Consider the following 14,901-nt stretch of genomic DNA (forward strand, 5'->3'; position numbering starts at 1 on the left):
CCCAAAACTCTACAAACACGAGGTGTGCTGATAAAAGCAGCCACCTCCCTCTCCCTCTCCCTCTCCCTCCTCAGATATCTTACACATCTTTAGCCTTCTGCCCCCCCTCTGCATTTGTTTGAGGTCAACCCAGTGCTGTTTGTACCCCATGCTGCTCGCAGTTGTTGCAGGCTCTTTTACAAGTCTATTGCCAGGCTCACTTCCTTGGTTTTCTACCAGTTCCTCTGTCGCATGTCACTCTGCAGGGTCCTAGCACTTCAAAGACGGGACCAGATACAGTATTCATGGAGTAAAGGGGGAAGGTTGGTCATCTGAGAGATACCACAGGAGTCATTTTTATTGGCAGATATCAAACACTACACACGCTATTTAGCTTTATAACACTCATCTGTCATGTAAACAGTTGTATTCTGACTGATACAGAGATATATGGATAAAAGAGCGGGAGAGAAACATCGTCCAAACAGAGCAATATGTGCAATATTTATTATATTTAGAAAATAAAACTTAGACACCTTCTCAGGTGTGGAACAGTAAAGTAATTTCCTCTGTTGTTTTATTGCAGTCCATCAACATTTATCAGAATAGAGAAGGCATTTCATGGCTGACCTAAGAAATAATGGCAGGTAAGAAGTAAGGCTGCAGCTACGAGTTGTTTTCAATATTGATTAATCTACAATTGCTTCGATGAATCCTCTTTTATGTGGAAACGAGTGAAAAACGACCTGATGTGTTGACAGTGATGGGGTTATTTATTCAGATCTACAGCCCAAAATGTTGCGTTTTTATCCTTTTACACTTTCAGACAACTTAACTCAATAAATTCTCAAATTTGACCTCAGGATCTCGTTTCGTTGATGAATCTGAGAAAGAAGGAGAATAATCTACATTTTCATTCATGTTAATTTCACTCTTCTTCCCTGTGTAATCTTCATTCCTGTCTTGTGGAGAATTGAAAACTAATTACGTGTGGCACACTCTCTTCTTCCTTTGTTATGAGGCGCTTTTTAGCCCAGACTGGGAGATTCTTGACAACCATCCCCCCATTCGAGTCAGGCTCGATTGGTTCTGGAAGTGCCAGCCGACCTGAAGCCCGAGCGAGCCTCCTGGGTCCCTCCTGCGACTGCATCCTTTCCTCTCTCCATCAGCATAGTAACTGAGAGAGACAAGTGACTTGGCCAGGGTTAACGTCTTAATACTCCCTGGGATTGCCTCCAGGATCCAAATGGCTACCCTTAATAGTTTTCCTCCTCCATGTGCCTGTCAGACCGCCATGACTATATGCCGTAAGAAAAACAAGAGCAGCTGAGAGGCAGAGTAACGAAGCAGCACAATGAAATAATGAGGGGTGGTGAGGAAGAAGAGAGCCGCCATGAAAGGTCTTGTGTTGAGATTTCGGGTTTGAAAAGGATACTCGCTGATATCCCTCCACTTTGATACTTTGCATGGAGGGGGTGTAGACTTCAAATTAAAGCACCTCATCCTTTGGAGCCCAAGAGGAGGAGGGGGGAAACCAGAACTCAATCAGTGTCACGTCACATGGTTCAAAGCGGCCAATTCGATGCTGCCAGAAGGTTGAGAAATGCAAGGTGACAGTTCATTTTACCAGTGACAGTGTGTCGGTCTCGCTTGCTGGTTTCCCCAGTCAATTCCCAGCGAGCAGTGAAGGTTGAGCGTTGCCGGAGACAGACAGCAGCAGCTCCCCCCTCCTCCTCGCAACCACCACTCTCTCATCGACCCCGCTCTGCTTTGTATTCCAATTAACTGGACAGAGGGAGAGGCGGTGGTGTGCAGGATCACAAGCACAAGCAGACACATTCTCCTGGCGTCCTTCCAGTCTCTCCTTCGCACTATCAATAGCTTCCCTTTTCCACTCTTTTCCTTCCTTTTCCTCTTCTCTCCTTGGGCCAGTTGTTCCAGGGGGTAATTCATAGATTCGTCTTTAACAACTGCCTCTAGGGACAATGTCTTGGTAATGAAAAATAGGTCCCTCTCATACATTCATACATCACTTGTAATAGAGGTGTGTAATCATTCAGTCGAGTCAACGCACAGCGGGCTGTAACTGCCATCTTTAACAGACACCTCAAATAATGCTGAATTAATATTTTGAAATGGCTCATATATCCTAACATAATACAATTTGAATGATTTCAGATTCAATGCTCTCATGGCTAACATTGATTCGAGTACAAGCTTCCCGGAGTCAGTCAATACGCCGCTGACTGAAGGTTGTAGATTTAGCGCAGCACATTTGCTCCTCTGTCTTTTGTGTCCCCGATCTATCATCACTTTTTACCCCCACACACTCTGACATATGTTTGAGCAATGGGTGGGTTGGGAATACAATGATCGGGAGGAAATCCTAAAAGTAAACTACTTCTTTTTATCTCCTCCAGCAACACAAACATTTACAAGGGGCTCTTAAGAATCATGCCACACACCTTTCTTTTTAAGGCTTGAAACGTGGTGATGTGTTGAAGTTAGGGTCGTATTTAAGCAGCTAGTTGAGATGTTTGCTGTATGGAAGGTGACAGCTATTCATGCAGGGTGATTTATGACAATATTTGGACACAAATAGTAGAGATATAAACTGCAGATTCCAGGCTTTTTACCTGATTTGTGAGTGAGTAACATGCCTCTGGACTAGCACTTTCCTTTCCTAAAATAAAGACAAACAGAGCCTGAAAGACAGGCATGGGTGCTTTGCTATTTGCCCCTCTCAGTTTCTGCCTATCTTGAGAATGCAGTGTGGTGTGTGTGTGTTTGCAGGACAGGATACACACACTCAAACACACACACACCCTTCATGCCCTGAGGATCCTCCTGACTCTCTCCCCTGGCTCTATCAGATCAGAGAGACCCGCTGTCCCTCCCCACACCGCAATGCAAATGAAAAGGAATGCGCTGATAAAAGGCCAGATCCTACAGATGAGAGGGCAGAAGGAGGACAGAGGCAGCGAATGCTAAAGGAGGAGGAGGGGGGGCCTCTTGGGGAGATGAGAGGTGGTGGAGGAGTCAGTGTTGGTAGTAGCGGGAGATCATAGCCTTGCTCCCCCTCAGCGGCGTTTGATACAGGGCTTTTGTCGCTCTTTCAGCGGTGCATTGTTGGGTGGTGTAATCCCCGTCGGATTACAAAGAGCTTCCCTTTTCATATGGGGCTGACCCAGCAGGCAGGTGGCTGGGGCTCTGTGGAGCTGTCAAGGGGAGGGAACCTCTTTTCCAGGGGAGGGGACCCTAGTTCCTCTTACCTTCACAGGGGCTTTTTGCTGGGAGGCCAGTCAGGCGCAGGTCAACGTGGGGACAATCCTGACATGAGATTCAACTCGCCCTGACCCCGTGGCATCCTGCAGAGAAGACATAAAATAAAGAAAATCACTCAATTTGATCAAAAAATGAATTGATGTTGCAGGGACTAATTTTGCATCATTTCTCTTTTTTATGTTCTTAAATGAAACACTAATTCTGAATTGTTGACAAATTATTCCTGACCTCTTTGTCTATCACAACTTAGATAAGATCAAAATGATGTTTCTGGGCTGGTTTCTGTAAAAGTAACATTATCTAAAAGTATTATTAGTTGCTAAACTTCTGGTTATTCATTGTTTTTTATCTTATCTTGGATTATTTCCTCTTTTGGATTTAGATAAACAAACTAATACGTGTGTCTATGCAAGGTTATAATAGTTAACTAAAACAAAACTAAAAACGAAAACTAAAATTTAAAATACATTGCAGTCAACTCAAACTAATACAAACTAAAAAAGAAAACAAAAACAATAAGTAAACTAAAACTGTATCTTGTGTTCACCAAACTGACTGAAACTAACTAAAATTATAGAGAAAATGCCCTTAGTTTTAGTTTCTGACAATGTTAACAGCCTTTAGGATTTAAATTAATCTGACACATTTTCCCAACCAATTTTACAACAGTTTTCGGCAGTTGTCAGTGCTGTACGGCACCATCACAGCGACATACTGGGACGTGCTTTTTTACTGCACTGACTGGCTGTGCGCTGTGCTGCCACGAAACGTGGTGGAGCAATGAATTAGAGCATCTGTAATAGTTTAATTGTATTTAAGTCTGTCTTTCTTGTTAGAGTCCAAGTTTCTAAATATTTAAGCTCATATCATATTGTTTTATATAGTTTTAGTTTATATTATTTTTATGTAATTTAGGTTAACATTATTTTTATATAATTTATGTTTATATTTTTCATATTAAGTTTATATTATTTTTTTGTGTTGAAGGCAGCAGCCAACATTTTGGTATCAGCATTGACTGAGCAGTGAGCACTATGTTGGACTTGAAAATAAACAGTATTAAAAATATATATACTCTGACCTTTTTGAATCCTGCACCTGGTTAATAAGGTATGAAAAACTAAAACTAAACTGAAACTAAACTAAAACTTCACTAAAACTAAGCCTTGTTGCAAAAATCAAAACTAAATAAAAACTAGAACGCCCGCTCTAAAACTAATTAAAACTAAACTGTAATGGGAAAAAAAATCAAAACTAACTAAAACTAAACTATAATGACAGATCCAAAACTATTATAACCTTGTGTCTATGTGATGTTGCCCAAAATAATAATTAAGTCACCTTAAATACGTGTAAAATGTTTAAAAGGGAACAAATACAACATAAATCCAACATAACCTCAATTGATATCTAGTCCAATCTGTCGATGTGAGCAGAGTCTGATTGAGCTTTGGTTTCTTGATGGCTCTCCTTGTAGTGTTTCAGTAACACAGGATCAATAAGGTGACAGTCAAGCCCAGCACTATTTCTATTACTACTAAAACCAATATCTCCTCCACAACTCTGTGTGTCTGTAAAAGCACAGTTCAGTCCATCGAATCACTGTTACCCCTTAACTGGTAATGTCACCCATTCATCCATGCCCTGTCAGATTTAGCAATGAGAATCCCTCTAAGTAATGCTGCATTTAAGTGTTGTCAGAAACAACCTGAACGGTGTTCAAATGTAAGCCAATAACTCATGACAGTGGTGAATATTGTGAATAGGACAGTGAATGTGAGGATTACAGACATGCGCTTAAAATCAGATTTCGCTGTTATGACTCGTTGTCTATTTACTGTGTTAAAGCCTTTTTGTTTTGTCTTACACAACTTTGGAATACTGACATCTTGAATTGTCCTTGAAGGCAGCGTTAGCACAGGCCGCAAACCTAGTGTACATTCCTACATTCCCACAAATTGCTATTAACATCTGGGGAAAGCCGTCATCAATGTACTATACCAGAAATATATATTTCCACAAAAGCTAACTGTACTGTAGAGGTTAAGAAATTCGCCCAAATATAGCGTGGTTTAGATTTCCAATTTCACCGCTAAGTTAACAAAAATGGAGGATACGAGTACTTGAATGCAGCATTAGCTCAGCGCTAAGTGCGTTAGTTAACGCAATAGCAAGGCATAAATGAAGATATATGTGGATAAACTTACTGAGAATTTATTTTTCGAGGGGACACTGGCTTTCTTCGGAGGCTAGGTTTAACGATTCAACAGGTGTGTTCACTTCAGAGACCGTTGGGTCACTTTAGCACAGAGATGGGCACGCGACGTTTAAACCAGGAGAAATGACGCAGTTATAATTTCCGGGGCTAACGGTCATGTATCAGGTATGTTAGCTTAATTGATATGAAATAAACCTGATTTTTACCACCAATGTAAGGATAACAAAATGTGGGAAAAGTCTAACATATATTAAGCATATAAAAATAATTTATGTGCACTTTTGATGCAAATAAATCTAATTTATTGGTTTTTCGTATCCGTTTAAAGTAGCTTGTAGTAAGTAGCAAGTGTATCAAACAAACTATTAAAATAGTAGATTATTAAGGTGTGTAAATACAAAAATACATGTTGTAAATTGATGCTTTTTGGTGACATTCAAGCACAAACTTCATACATTTGCCTTAAATGTAAGTCTTATCTCTGATTTTAAGGGTCAAACCAGTACAGGCAAATGTAAAAAGCTAATAGGCTGTAAAATATCCCACATAATCTCTGCATCAATTTCTTGGACATGTCTGTAATGATAGAAGGCAGTTTGACTGCTGGGCTGAATGTAAAACATTCTAATACAGAATAATTTCTGAAATACCTCCTAATCTTCTAGAAGTTTCTTTCCTTAAAAGTCCAGTGTTTTAACTCTACTTGCAGTAATTGCATGTAGAAACTCCTTGCACACAGCTCAGGCTAGGATATTTTTCTCTTGATAAAGTTTATAAAGGGAACCCTGTTCATTCAGTTTGGTTTTCTGTCCAACAATGTGCTTCAACTATTGATCCCTATTGGTGAAACTTTCTGTTTTCTTTCCCCTTTGCAGGGACATCACCTTGCAAAAGATCAGCATCAGATAAGCACAAATACAGTTGGCAGGGATTCTCATTGGACTTCTCCACAACCTGGACTTTTGCCCAGATTATTCAGTTGGAGATTAGAAGGTACAATTAAAATGATGTTTTCATTATTTACACCTTTTCCGAAATGAAACCTACTCTAAGGGATGAAAACAGCTGGTGGCTTGTTTAGAAACTAAAATCCAACTATTCATCAACTATTTTATTTGTTTATTTACCTTAGTTGATATCTTCATTGCATGCTCTGCCTGTCTCCAATGCTGACACAGGAACTTTGGTTCTGTGTCAGTTAAACAATGTCATAAGAAACCAGAGGAAGTCGTCAGATGTGCACCTGCTCCACCCCATTTTGTGCAAATCGATGCATGCACGGAAGTTGAGTTTCAGAGCATGAGAATACAGGTGGTTTGATGCTTCACCAGTAAGTAGGGTAACTGAAGTTCTTGTTCCTGTCATGGAGCTGTAGCAGTGTGTCAGATGCTTCCCTTTTATAGACTGCCTTGTGGAGTAAAATCTGCTGCGTGAGGTCCAGAGAAGGCTTGAAAAGTCAAAAAACTTAAGCGTTTCTTGTTGGACGGGTTAAAACTAGGGATGGGGACAATCCCGGTCGACATCAGGAGGCTTTTGGATGGTAATATATTTTATTTTAATAATGCTTTTTAGGATAGCTCTGTTTCATTTTCAGAAACTCTTACAGTGAAATACAGAAGGGCACAAGCAGAAATACCTTCAGCGTATGTGTGAATGACATCATGGATCTGGTAACACACTAATCTTTATCAGCGCTACGTGAAATATATTTTATGTATGCTTCTCAAAACAAAAGTTGAAAAATGAAGAATATCTCTTGGCCTTTGTGATGTGCAGTAACATGAGTGTTATTTTAATTCATTTGCATGTTCTGGTGTGCCGTCAAAAAGTGCCTTTAGAACAGCATTTGCATTTGTCTGTCCTGTCGCGTAATGAGAGAGTGAGGACATAAAGAAATGAAGCCCACACATCAGATAAGGGATGTGGGTCTACCTGTTTTCACAAGTACACGGCATGCTTTGTCTGTTGATATTACTTTAAGATTTCTTTATAGATCTTTTTTCAAAAGATCTTTCCTTTGTGTCTGAGGATATAATAAGTACATGTCTTAAAGACAATTGGTGGTTTGAGGCATAAGAAAACTTTGAAAACGGTGGTTAATTTGAAGTGCTTTATGTGACTGTAAATCTCTACAATTCAGTTGTACTGGTATATACCTTTATGTGATGCCACAGAAAACAGAACATAAAGTTGTACAGCTATCATTGGCCAAGAGTGGATTGACTAACTGGCCATACAGAGAAGGTTTCTCAATACCACAGTTCTTGACAGTGTCACTCGCCTCCTACTCGTGTGTATCGAACATCACGACAACAGCGTGTCTTTTGAAAAGTAGAAACAGCTGTGTGGGCGGCTTCTGCCTCGCTCAGAGCATTCAGCTTGTTTCAGACTTGAAGAGGCCGGCTGCAAATGTTCTTGATAAATTTGTCATTCTCAATTCTCATTCTCTCATTCGACAATTTTGTATTAGTGGAGGAATTTGATAAGAAATTTGTTGCATCAGATACCTCACATTTGCTAGGTGACAACCTATCAATAACAGACAGTTGACATAAAAACAAACCTTTAAAAATATCCTACCTGAGGTCTGTAAAAGAAAAAAATATTCAAATGTGTATATTCAACAATCTTCATGCAGACACAACATGCAAGATTGTTTTATTTCTTGTGAAATCTAGTGATAAGTACGACTGTTATGATGCAATATGAATCCTTTCCCACTGTAGTATCATTAAAAAAATCTTGTCACAAATGTTTTTTCTTCTCTTCAGACTGTGAGCTGTTTATATCAGAGCACCTTCAAGATGAGGACCTGAGTGAAAATGCCCAGGAGACAAGAGCAGTCTTATTGAATAACTTCCGGGTTGTCAAAAACAGGTAGGATTTCACCTCTGGTAGCAGCATTGAATCTGTGTTTTGCACAAGGAAAAGAAACCAAGTGCCCCAATTTGATTTAACTAGATGTGTGTATTATATTTCAATCAGACTATTTTAATCTTAATGTAGCAGAATTGTAAGCATGATAAACACTCCTTAACCCCTTAACTCTTCTGTGAAGTGTTATGCTCAACACAGGAAACAGCTCCTCGTCTGTTGCCTGCAAGGTGTGATAAGATTTGCTCTGTTTTAAAACGTGGTTTTGTGGTCATCTGCACAGAAGACAATTACTGAATTTGTAAAGCACTTCTGGAGCTGAGTTAAAAAGGAAAGCAAAGAAATACTTTCATCTTTATACTTCAGGTTTTGATGTATGCTGTCTTGATTTTACAGAAATCCACAAGAATTTCCCTTCAGATGTAAGTTGTATTATTCTTTACCTACACTGACTGCAATGTTTATTCCAGTTTTTAATGCACAAGTTTGACTTGATTACTGTTAGCTTACACATCTATAATTTCTGCTTTATCTTTGTATCATACACGAAAGCTTGAATAATAGCCCAGCAGGGCATTCATGTGTTTGTAGTGTTTCTGTGTGAGTTAAACAACAACAGAGTTGAAAAAAATCTCTTTGTGGGACTAATGATGTATGCCTTTGTCTCTGCTCCTTGACACAAATGTACATTTTCACGACTACTTTCACACACTCAGCGGACTTGAGAGACGAAGAAGGTTCTGATGACAACCGCAGTTCCAGTCTGGGTCGCTCAGCCCAATCAGACGACGCCTCAGTAGCCTCTGACTACCAGGATGATGGAGCCCCTGAGTGTGAGTTAACAATAGTCAGGAGACTGATATCCTCTTTGTGTGTGTGTGTGTGTTTGTATGTGTAGTATTTCATTCTATTTGTGCAGTGCAGAAATTTGAGCTTAAAAAGCCTTAGTTTTATATGTTGGTGACTGTGCCTCTAATAGTAGTGGTAATTGTCAGTTGAACCAATAAGAAAAGGTCTAGGACTTTTGTAGCCCTTAATTCATACAATCAGGTTCAAACCAGGACATTAGAGTGAGATTTTAATCCTGATAGTGAAATGTACTTTTCTACACTACCAGCATGTTTTTGTTGAAAGAATCTAGTGTGTGAAGAGCTGTGCACCAACAAAGGAAAATGTAAAAAGGAGGACTCTTCATCACAGGAAACAATGCAGGAGTCCTCTGAGAAAACTAAACAAATGCACTTTTGACAAACACCCCTTGCCATCCTCAGTGGCACACCTACACCTCACCACAGGAAGCGCAGTCAGACCCTTTTGCGGTATATTGCTCCTTGCCTTCTTAATTTGAAAAAACAGACCACATCTGTGAATCTCCCCCTTTTGCTGGCCTCCTACCTTGCTTGCCTGCACTGATGACATCATTGACTCCTCCCACCTTCCCTCCTCCAGTGTTCAGGTGGCAAGTAAGCTGGTGGAGAAAAGGGTGGATGGCTGGTGGTTGAGAAAGGCCTGAATGGGGACCTAGAGCTCCCTCCAGTGGCAGATGCACAGACCTGGATGTGTCCCTTTGAGTTGTACGTGTGGACTGTGGGAGGCATGGAGGCAGCCCACACAGAGAGGAGGCTTTGTAGCTGCAGGCTAACGCAGTGATTGATTGACCCCAAGCCCCTCTATTCTTTCACAACCGGGGTTTGAAATACAACACTGTACCTGAGGGGCCATGTGTGTTACATCCCTCTCTCCCTGTATCAGTCTTTCTCTCTGTCTTCCTTTCTTGGACTTGCCCTCCCTCCCGTTCAGAGTTTTTGTATTTCTGACTCGAGCTGCAGCTAATAGCCCTTGACGTGACATGCCGCAGGTGGGCATTATTGACTTGGCTGCCTTAGGTGCCCATTCTATACCCTGGTTTCTTTTTTAGGAGCCTTTCCTGTGGTAGAGCTAGAATCATGTGGAATTCCCCAATAAGAAAGAAGAACCTGTTGTCACCGTGCCAATGCCAGCTGGACTTAGTCAAACCAATCTCCTCATTTGGAAACGGCATAATGAACTCCTCCATCCTCTGACCAGAGAAGAGAAACTGTCGCTTTACTTAAAAAAGGGAGGGATCAAATGATGGCAGATGGTGGAGAAGATACACCACAAGACAATCATAATTCTTTTTTCAAAACTGTTCATTTCAGAGTAAACAAAGAAGGGTTTTCTCTTGTAAAGTAGCAAAATCAAACCATAAAATGCTTTAAAAATTTTCCCTGTGGGTAACTGTGGTTAGACGCTCAGTTACAAACAAAGCCGTCTGTTACTGAATGGGATAATTGTTAAAGCTTTTATATTGTGTTGCTTTATTTTATATGTTAAATGTGGGAAATAGCCAATTACAGAGCGCACACTCTTTTCATTCATTTGCATTTCGCTTTGAATATTGAGAATAAAACACTGAGAAAACACACATTTTTTCGCTGGATCAATAATCATAACATTTTGTTTCTGTAAGAAAAATTCCCATCTCACAGCCGTGTGTCGTTTTTTATCACCGGGCGACTGCGACCATGTTAGCGCAGTGAATGGCCTGTGTCCTCGCTGAGAGGGCATATGGAGTTCATAGTTCATTCTCTGTTCACCGCCAGTTGAAATGGCTTACACTTTTCTGCTGGGCGGTCTGTTTCAATGGAAGAGGGAGTGTTTGTGTGGAATAATGGCGCTACCACTTAATGAAATCAGTGACAATTTTGGAGGAACAATCCTCAATGGATGACGATTTGGGTTGATTTAAATTTTCTTTTTCTCCTTTAATTTAATAATCTGCACAATACCTTTGTTGTAGAAATGAGAATAATTTAGTGAATTACGGAGTCATGTTTGGCTGTAAGGAGAAGGTAGAAAATTGAGTTTTCTCCTTGAGTTTAATTGTATCATTTTATTTGAGCCTACTGTACACAAAGGGACTTTGTGACTCGGAGGATGTATTATCCGTGGTAATCGACTGCCTGCCTTTGCTGTTCCCTAACCAGAGAGTGAGTGAGTGTGAAGTCGATGGCTGCTTTTACACGCAGGAGGAGCCTGTGCCGTTTGATTAGATGCGGTGGCCTGTTGTCTTCAGCGGACTGGGTGACACCAGATTTGTAATGGCTGACAGGAACAGATGGAGCCTCCATTGTTAGCCCGGGTGTCTGCATGGTAATGTGAACTGAGTTTCACCCGCCGACCGCACCGGTGACCTGACCGCGCCTGCAGCCTCACCCCAGCCTCGTCTGCCCCCTTCAGCACCCTCCACCTCTCTTTCTCCCTCTCACTCTCCTGTGCTATTTGAGGCTCACACACATTTTTAGGATTTTTGTTTCACTCCCTCCATCACACAATCTCTAACCATTCCAGTTCATTTTGCATACATCAACAAATAAATGCACCCAGATTTTCCCTCTGGCAAATAAAATCTCTTTTACACACACACATACACACTTAAACACACACACACCAGCAGACCCCAGGAGACAGCTGGAGATGTGGGGCTTTTAGCCCTGTCATGCTGTTTGCAGGTCAAGTTTACGAAGTTGAAATGGCCTGTTTGTTTTCCTTTGATTGGGGAGCGCCGCTGGGCACTCGGGGATGTTTGCTGGGAAGCTGCAGCGATGACAGAGCACTGCAGGAAGAGAGCTTTGTTTCAGGAGGCTGCAGGAAAGATGGCGCTTTCGATACGACTCCTCTTCCTCTTTGTGATAGTAATGTTTCTTTTATGATGTGCCATATAGTCTGCATTTGCCCAGGTGTGAAGCGTAAGAATGAAGCTCACATCAGTTTCTATTTACTCCTCATTTGTGTCTGTTAGTTTTTTTTAAATTATTGTTTTAAATTACAAAGTGAGTCCTAATCTATTAAAATTGATAGGTTATACCCTGGCATATTTTATAAAACCATTTTAGACACATGGAAAATTAAATGAATTGTTATTGGGAATCAAATAAATTAATATATAGAAGCAAAGCAATGGAAGCTATATTAATTTAATTATGTTGTGTACTATTTTCACTGCGTAGTAATAGGTTTTCTAGTAGATTAAAAGAGCAGTTCCACTGAAAAATATTGCTTCTTACTGTCATTTTGGGGCTTCAACTCATGGACATTTTCTGTCTGTCGATTATATCCCCGATACAATAATCAGATGTTTGGTTTGTTAGATGAAGGTCTTGAAAATTGTACCCCAGAGCTACCGATGAAGCCTTTCAATTTTTAGTTTTCTCCACAGCTGAGAAATATTCAGTTTACTGTCATAAACTGTGGCAAAGAACATAAAATATTCAAGAAGCTTTTAAACTTTTGCTCTCAAATATAACTCTATCTGATTAATCATTTAGAAAAACTTGTGATTCATTAAACCAACTTGAAAACCTTTTGTTAGATTATTGTGCCTTAAATGTGTTTTGCATACAAATATCCTTAATTTACCGTCACATGAGACAGCAATAAGCTGCGTTTGTGTACGGTAGAGAAGCTGAGGCATAAAAATGTTTGGTAATTTTGTCTTCCCCGTATGTTCTGTTGTGTAGACCTATTTTAAAACACAGGGCTCACGTCGGTGATTACTGTGCCGGTCCAATTTCCTCAACCAATTACTTTCAATAGAATGCAGTGGGATAACCAATTTAAGTTATGTCTCGCCGTTGCCTGTTTCTCATTTGAATAACAGGACCCAATGCACAGTATAACATTATTACACGCTGCTGGAAAATAGAATATTAAATCTTAAATTTCGTCATTTTGGCTGAAGCTTGAAAAAGCTATATAAAGTGAAGTGCTTCTGGGGTAGTGTGCCCGGGTGTCTTGGCTGGTGAAATTGGGAAAAACGATGCCAGCTGACGGATTTATGCTTCATTAGGGGGTTAATCAGCAATATTTAAAGAGCCAACTGGCCCTTGTGTGTGTTTGAAGTCAAATTAAGTCGTGGAGCGAGAGGGAGTCTGTGGATGCTTCACAGGGGGAAAAATTAAATTAAAAGAACAGAGACATCTTAAAAAACTGCAGCATAAGTTCAGTGAAGCCACTTTATCAAAGCTTGTCTCGCCTACAAGCAGCACCTGGATAATATTTGGAGTGAGCAGTGATGACCTCTTGGCAGGTTTGTCGGCCTGTGGTGGTGATGTCTGCCTGCATACTGAACTTTTGACCTCTGACCTCGTGCTTGGCCAACCTGTGACCTGTCTGCACTCAGTCCAGGGTTGTGTGAATGATTGCCCTGCCTGCCACAGTCATTCGTCACAAACTTTCTTTGGACTTTGCGATAGCTATCTACAGTATCTCCGTGTCAGGATGTCTACCTGGAAATTCATTTCTCTCTGCTTTCATCGCTGTATGGATTTCATGACATTTGGATTGCGGCTGCTAGTTTGCAAGGAAGCGAGGGATATGTTAATGACCTCTTTGCTTCCTCATTCTCCTGCACTCTCTTCTCCTCCCCTCTCTTAGTGTGCTTTTCTAGAAACACACACACTCTCACACACACACACATTACGAGGCAAGAGCAGGCTCTGTGCATCGCTGCGACTGCTTGCCACCAGGGTTCAAAAGTTCACTCTATTCCCCTTGGGCTACTGTGCTGCTGCAGATGCTGATAGTCTTTTCTCTCCCTCTCTTCCTCCATCCCTCTCCCTCTTTCTCTCCCTCTCTCTTCTTGCCTGCTGCCTTTCTCTCCCTCTCTCCCTTGCTGTTTACACTATTAATCTTGTACACTCTCCCTCACACACTCACTCACACAGCCTGGCAAGAAGAGAGCGGCTTGAAGGGGGGATTTGGACGTATTTAACCGAAGGGCATCCATCACTCTCATCTCCGGCTTCACCCCCACCAAAAGCCACACCGCGTTGTGTTTTTTTGCATCCTCCTGGTTTGTAAGCCCTGTGATGCAGCTCTCCGCTCATTTGCTTTGTTTTATTGTTGCACTGCATATAATTACACCCCTCCGTTGCCTCTGGTGTGGCGCCGTGTTGAAACCCAGGGAAAACAGGAGAAGGTAAATGTGCAGCAGTCCATCTGTAAAGAGGCACATAGGCAGAATGCAAAGTGGGAAGCTGGGGCAGGGTGGCTCCTAATCTCCCCCAGAGCTGTCAATGTCACAGACAAATAGCAAAACTATCAGATGCGGCGGGTTCACTCAGAGGTTAGCGTTCCCAGGTACCTCCTGCTTTCACTCCCTCTCTTTCTCCCCCTGCCTTGCAAATGAGAATTTGATTTTGCCCTCCACTGGAATCCATTTCTGGAGATGAATGAAGTTTCAATGCCAAGCCCAGGTGGCCCCGCTGATTTCTTAGGGAAATAAATGGAGATGGGAGAGATGTGTTGGCCTGTACACAGACAGTGACATGGCTGCTCCCAATGCCTCTGGGATCCCTCTGTTTAATTGTTGCTTTAATGCAGCACTTTAAGGTCATTAACATGCCCTTGTGGAGTTATTCCAGGATGTTGGGGATGCATCTCTTTTTACACCGGGGTCTCTGCACGGCAGGGAGAAGTCTGCTGCACCGTGTGTGTGTGCACGGTGGGGTTATGTGCTGCTG

At 41.3% G+C, this 14,901-nt stretch overlaps 1 protein-coding gene and 1 long non-coding RNA gene across 3 annotated transcripts in view; one reads left to right on the plus strand and one right to left on the minus strand.

Annotated features, from left to right (window-relative positions):
* The window catches only part of LOC141785596 (uncharacterized), a 34,848-nt gene extending 29,259 nt beyond the window's left edge, over positions 1-5,589 (minus strand). For both annotated transcript variants that reach the window (XR_012597541.1, XR_012597540.1), the window contains exons 1-2: positions 5,472-5,589; positions 3,252-3,347 (exon numbers count right to left, since the gene is read on the minus strand). This is a non-coding gene — a long non-coding RNA (uncharacterized LOC141785596). The remainder of the gene's footprint in view (positions 1-3,251; positions 3,348-5,471) is intronic.
* skap1 (src kinase associated phosphoprotein 1) overlaps positions 5,574-14,901 on the plus strand; it is a 32,273-nt gene continuing 22,945 nt past the window's right edge. Inside the window, exons 1-5 of the mRNA XM_074663979.1 lie at positions 5,574-5,647; positions 6,358-6,475; positions 8,254-8,359; positions 8,753-8,778; positions 9,073-9,189. Coding sequence (XP_074520080.1) covers positions 5,639-5,647; positions 6,358-6,475; positions 8,254-8,359; positions 8,753-8,778; positions 9,073-9,189 — 376 coding nt within the window. The 5' untranslated portion in view covers positions 5,574-5,638. The remainder of the gene's footprint in view (positions 5,648-6,357; positions 6,476-8,253; positions 8,360-8,752; positions 8,779-9,072; positions 9,190-14,901) is intronic.

Source organism: Halichoeres trimaculatus, unplaced genomic scaffold (genome assembly GCF_033239565.1).
Source record: "Halichoeres trimaculatus isolate MK-OKI-2021-1 unplaced genomic scaffold, fHalTri1.1 fHalTri1_scaffold_23, whole genome shotgun sequence".
Classification (NCBI taxonomy): domain Eukaryota; kingdom Metazoa; phylum Chordata; class Actinopteri; order Labriformes; family Labridae; genus Halichoeres; species Halichoeres trimaculatus.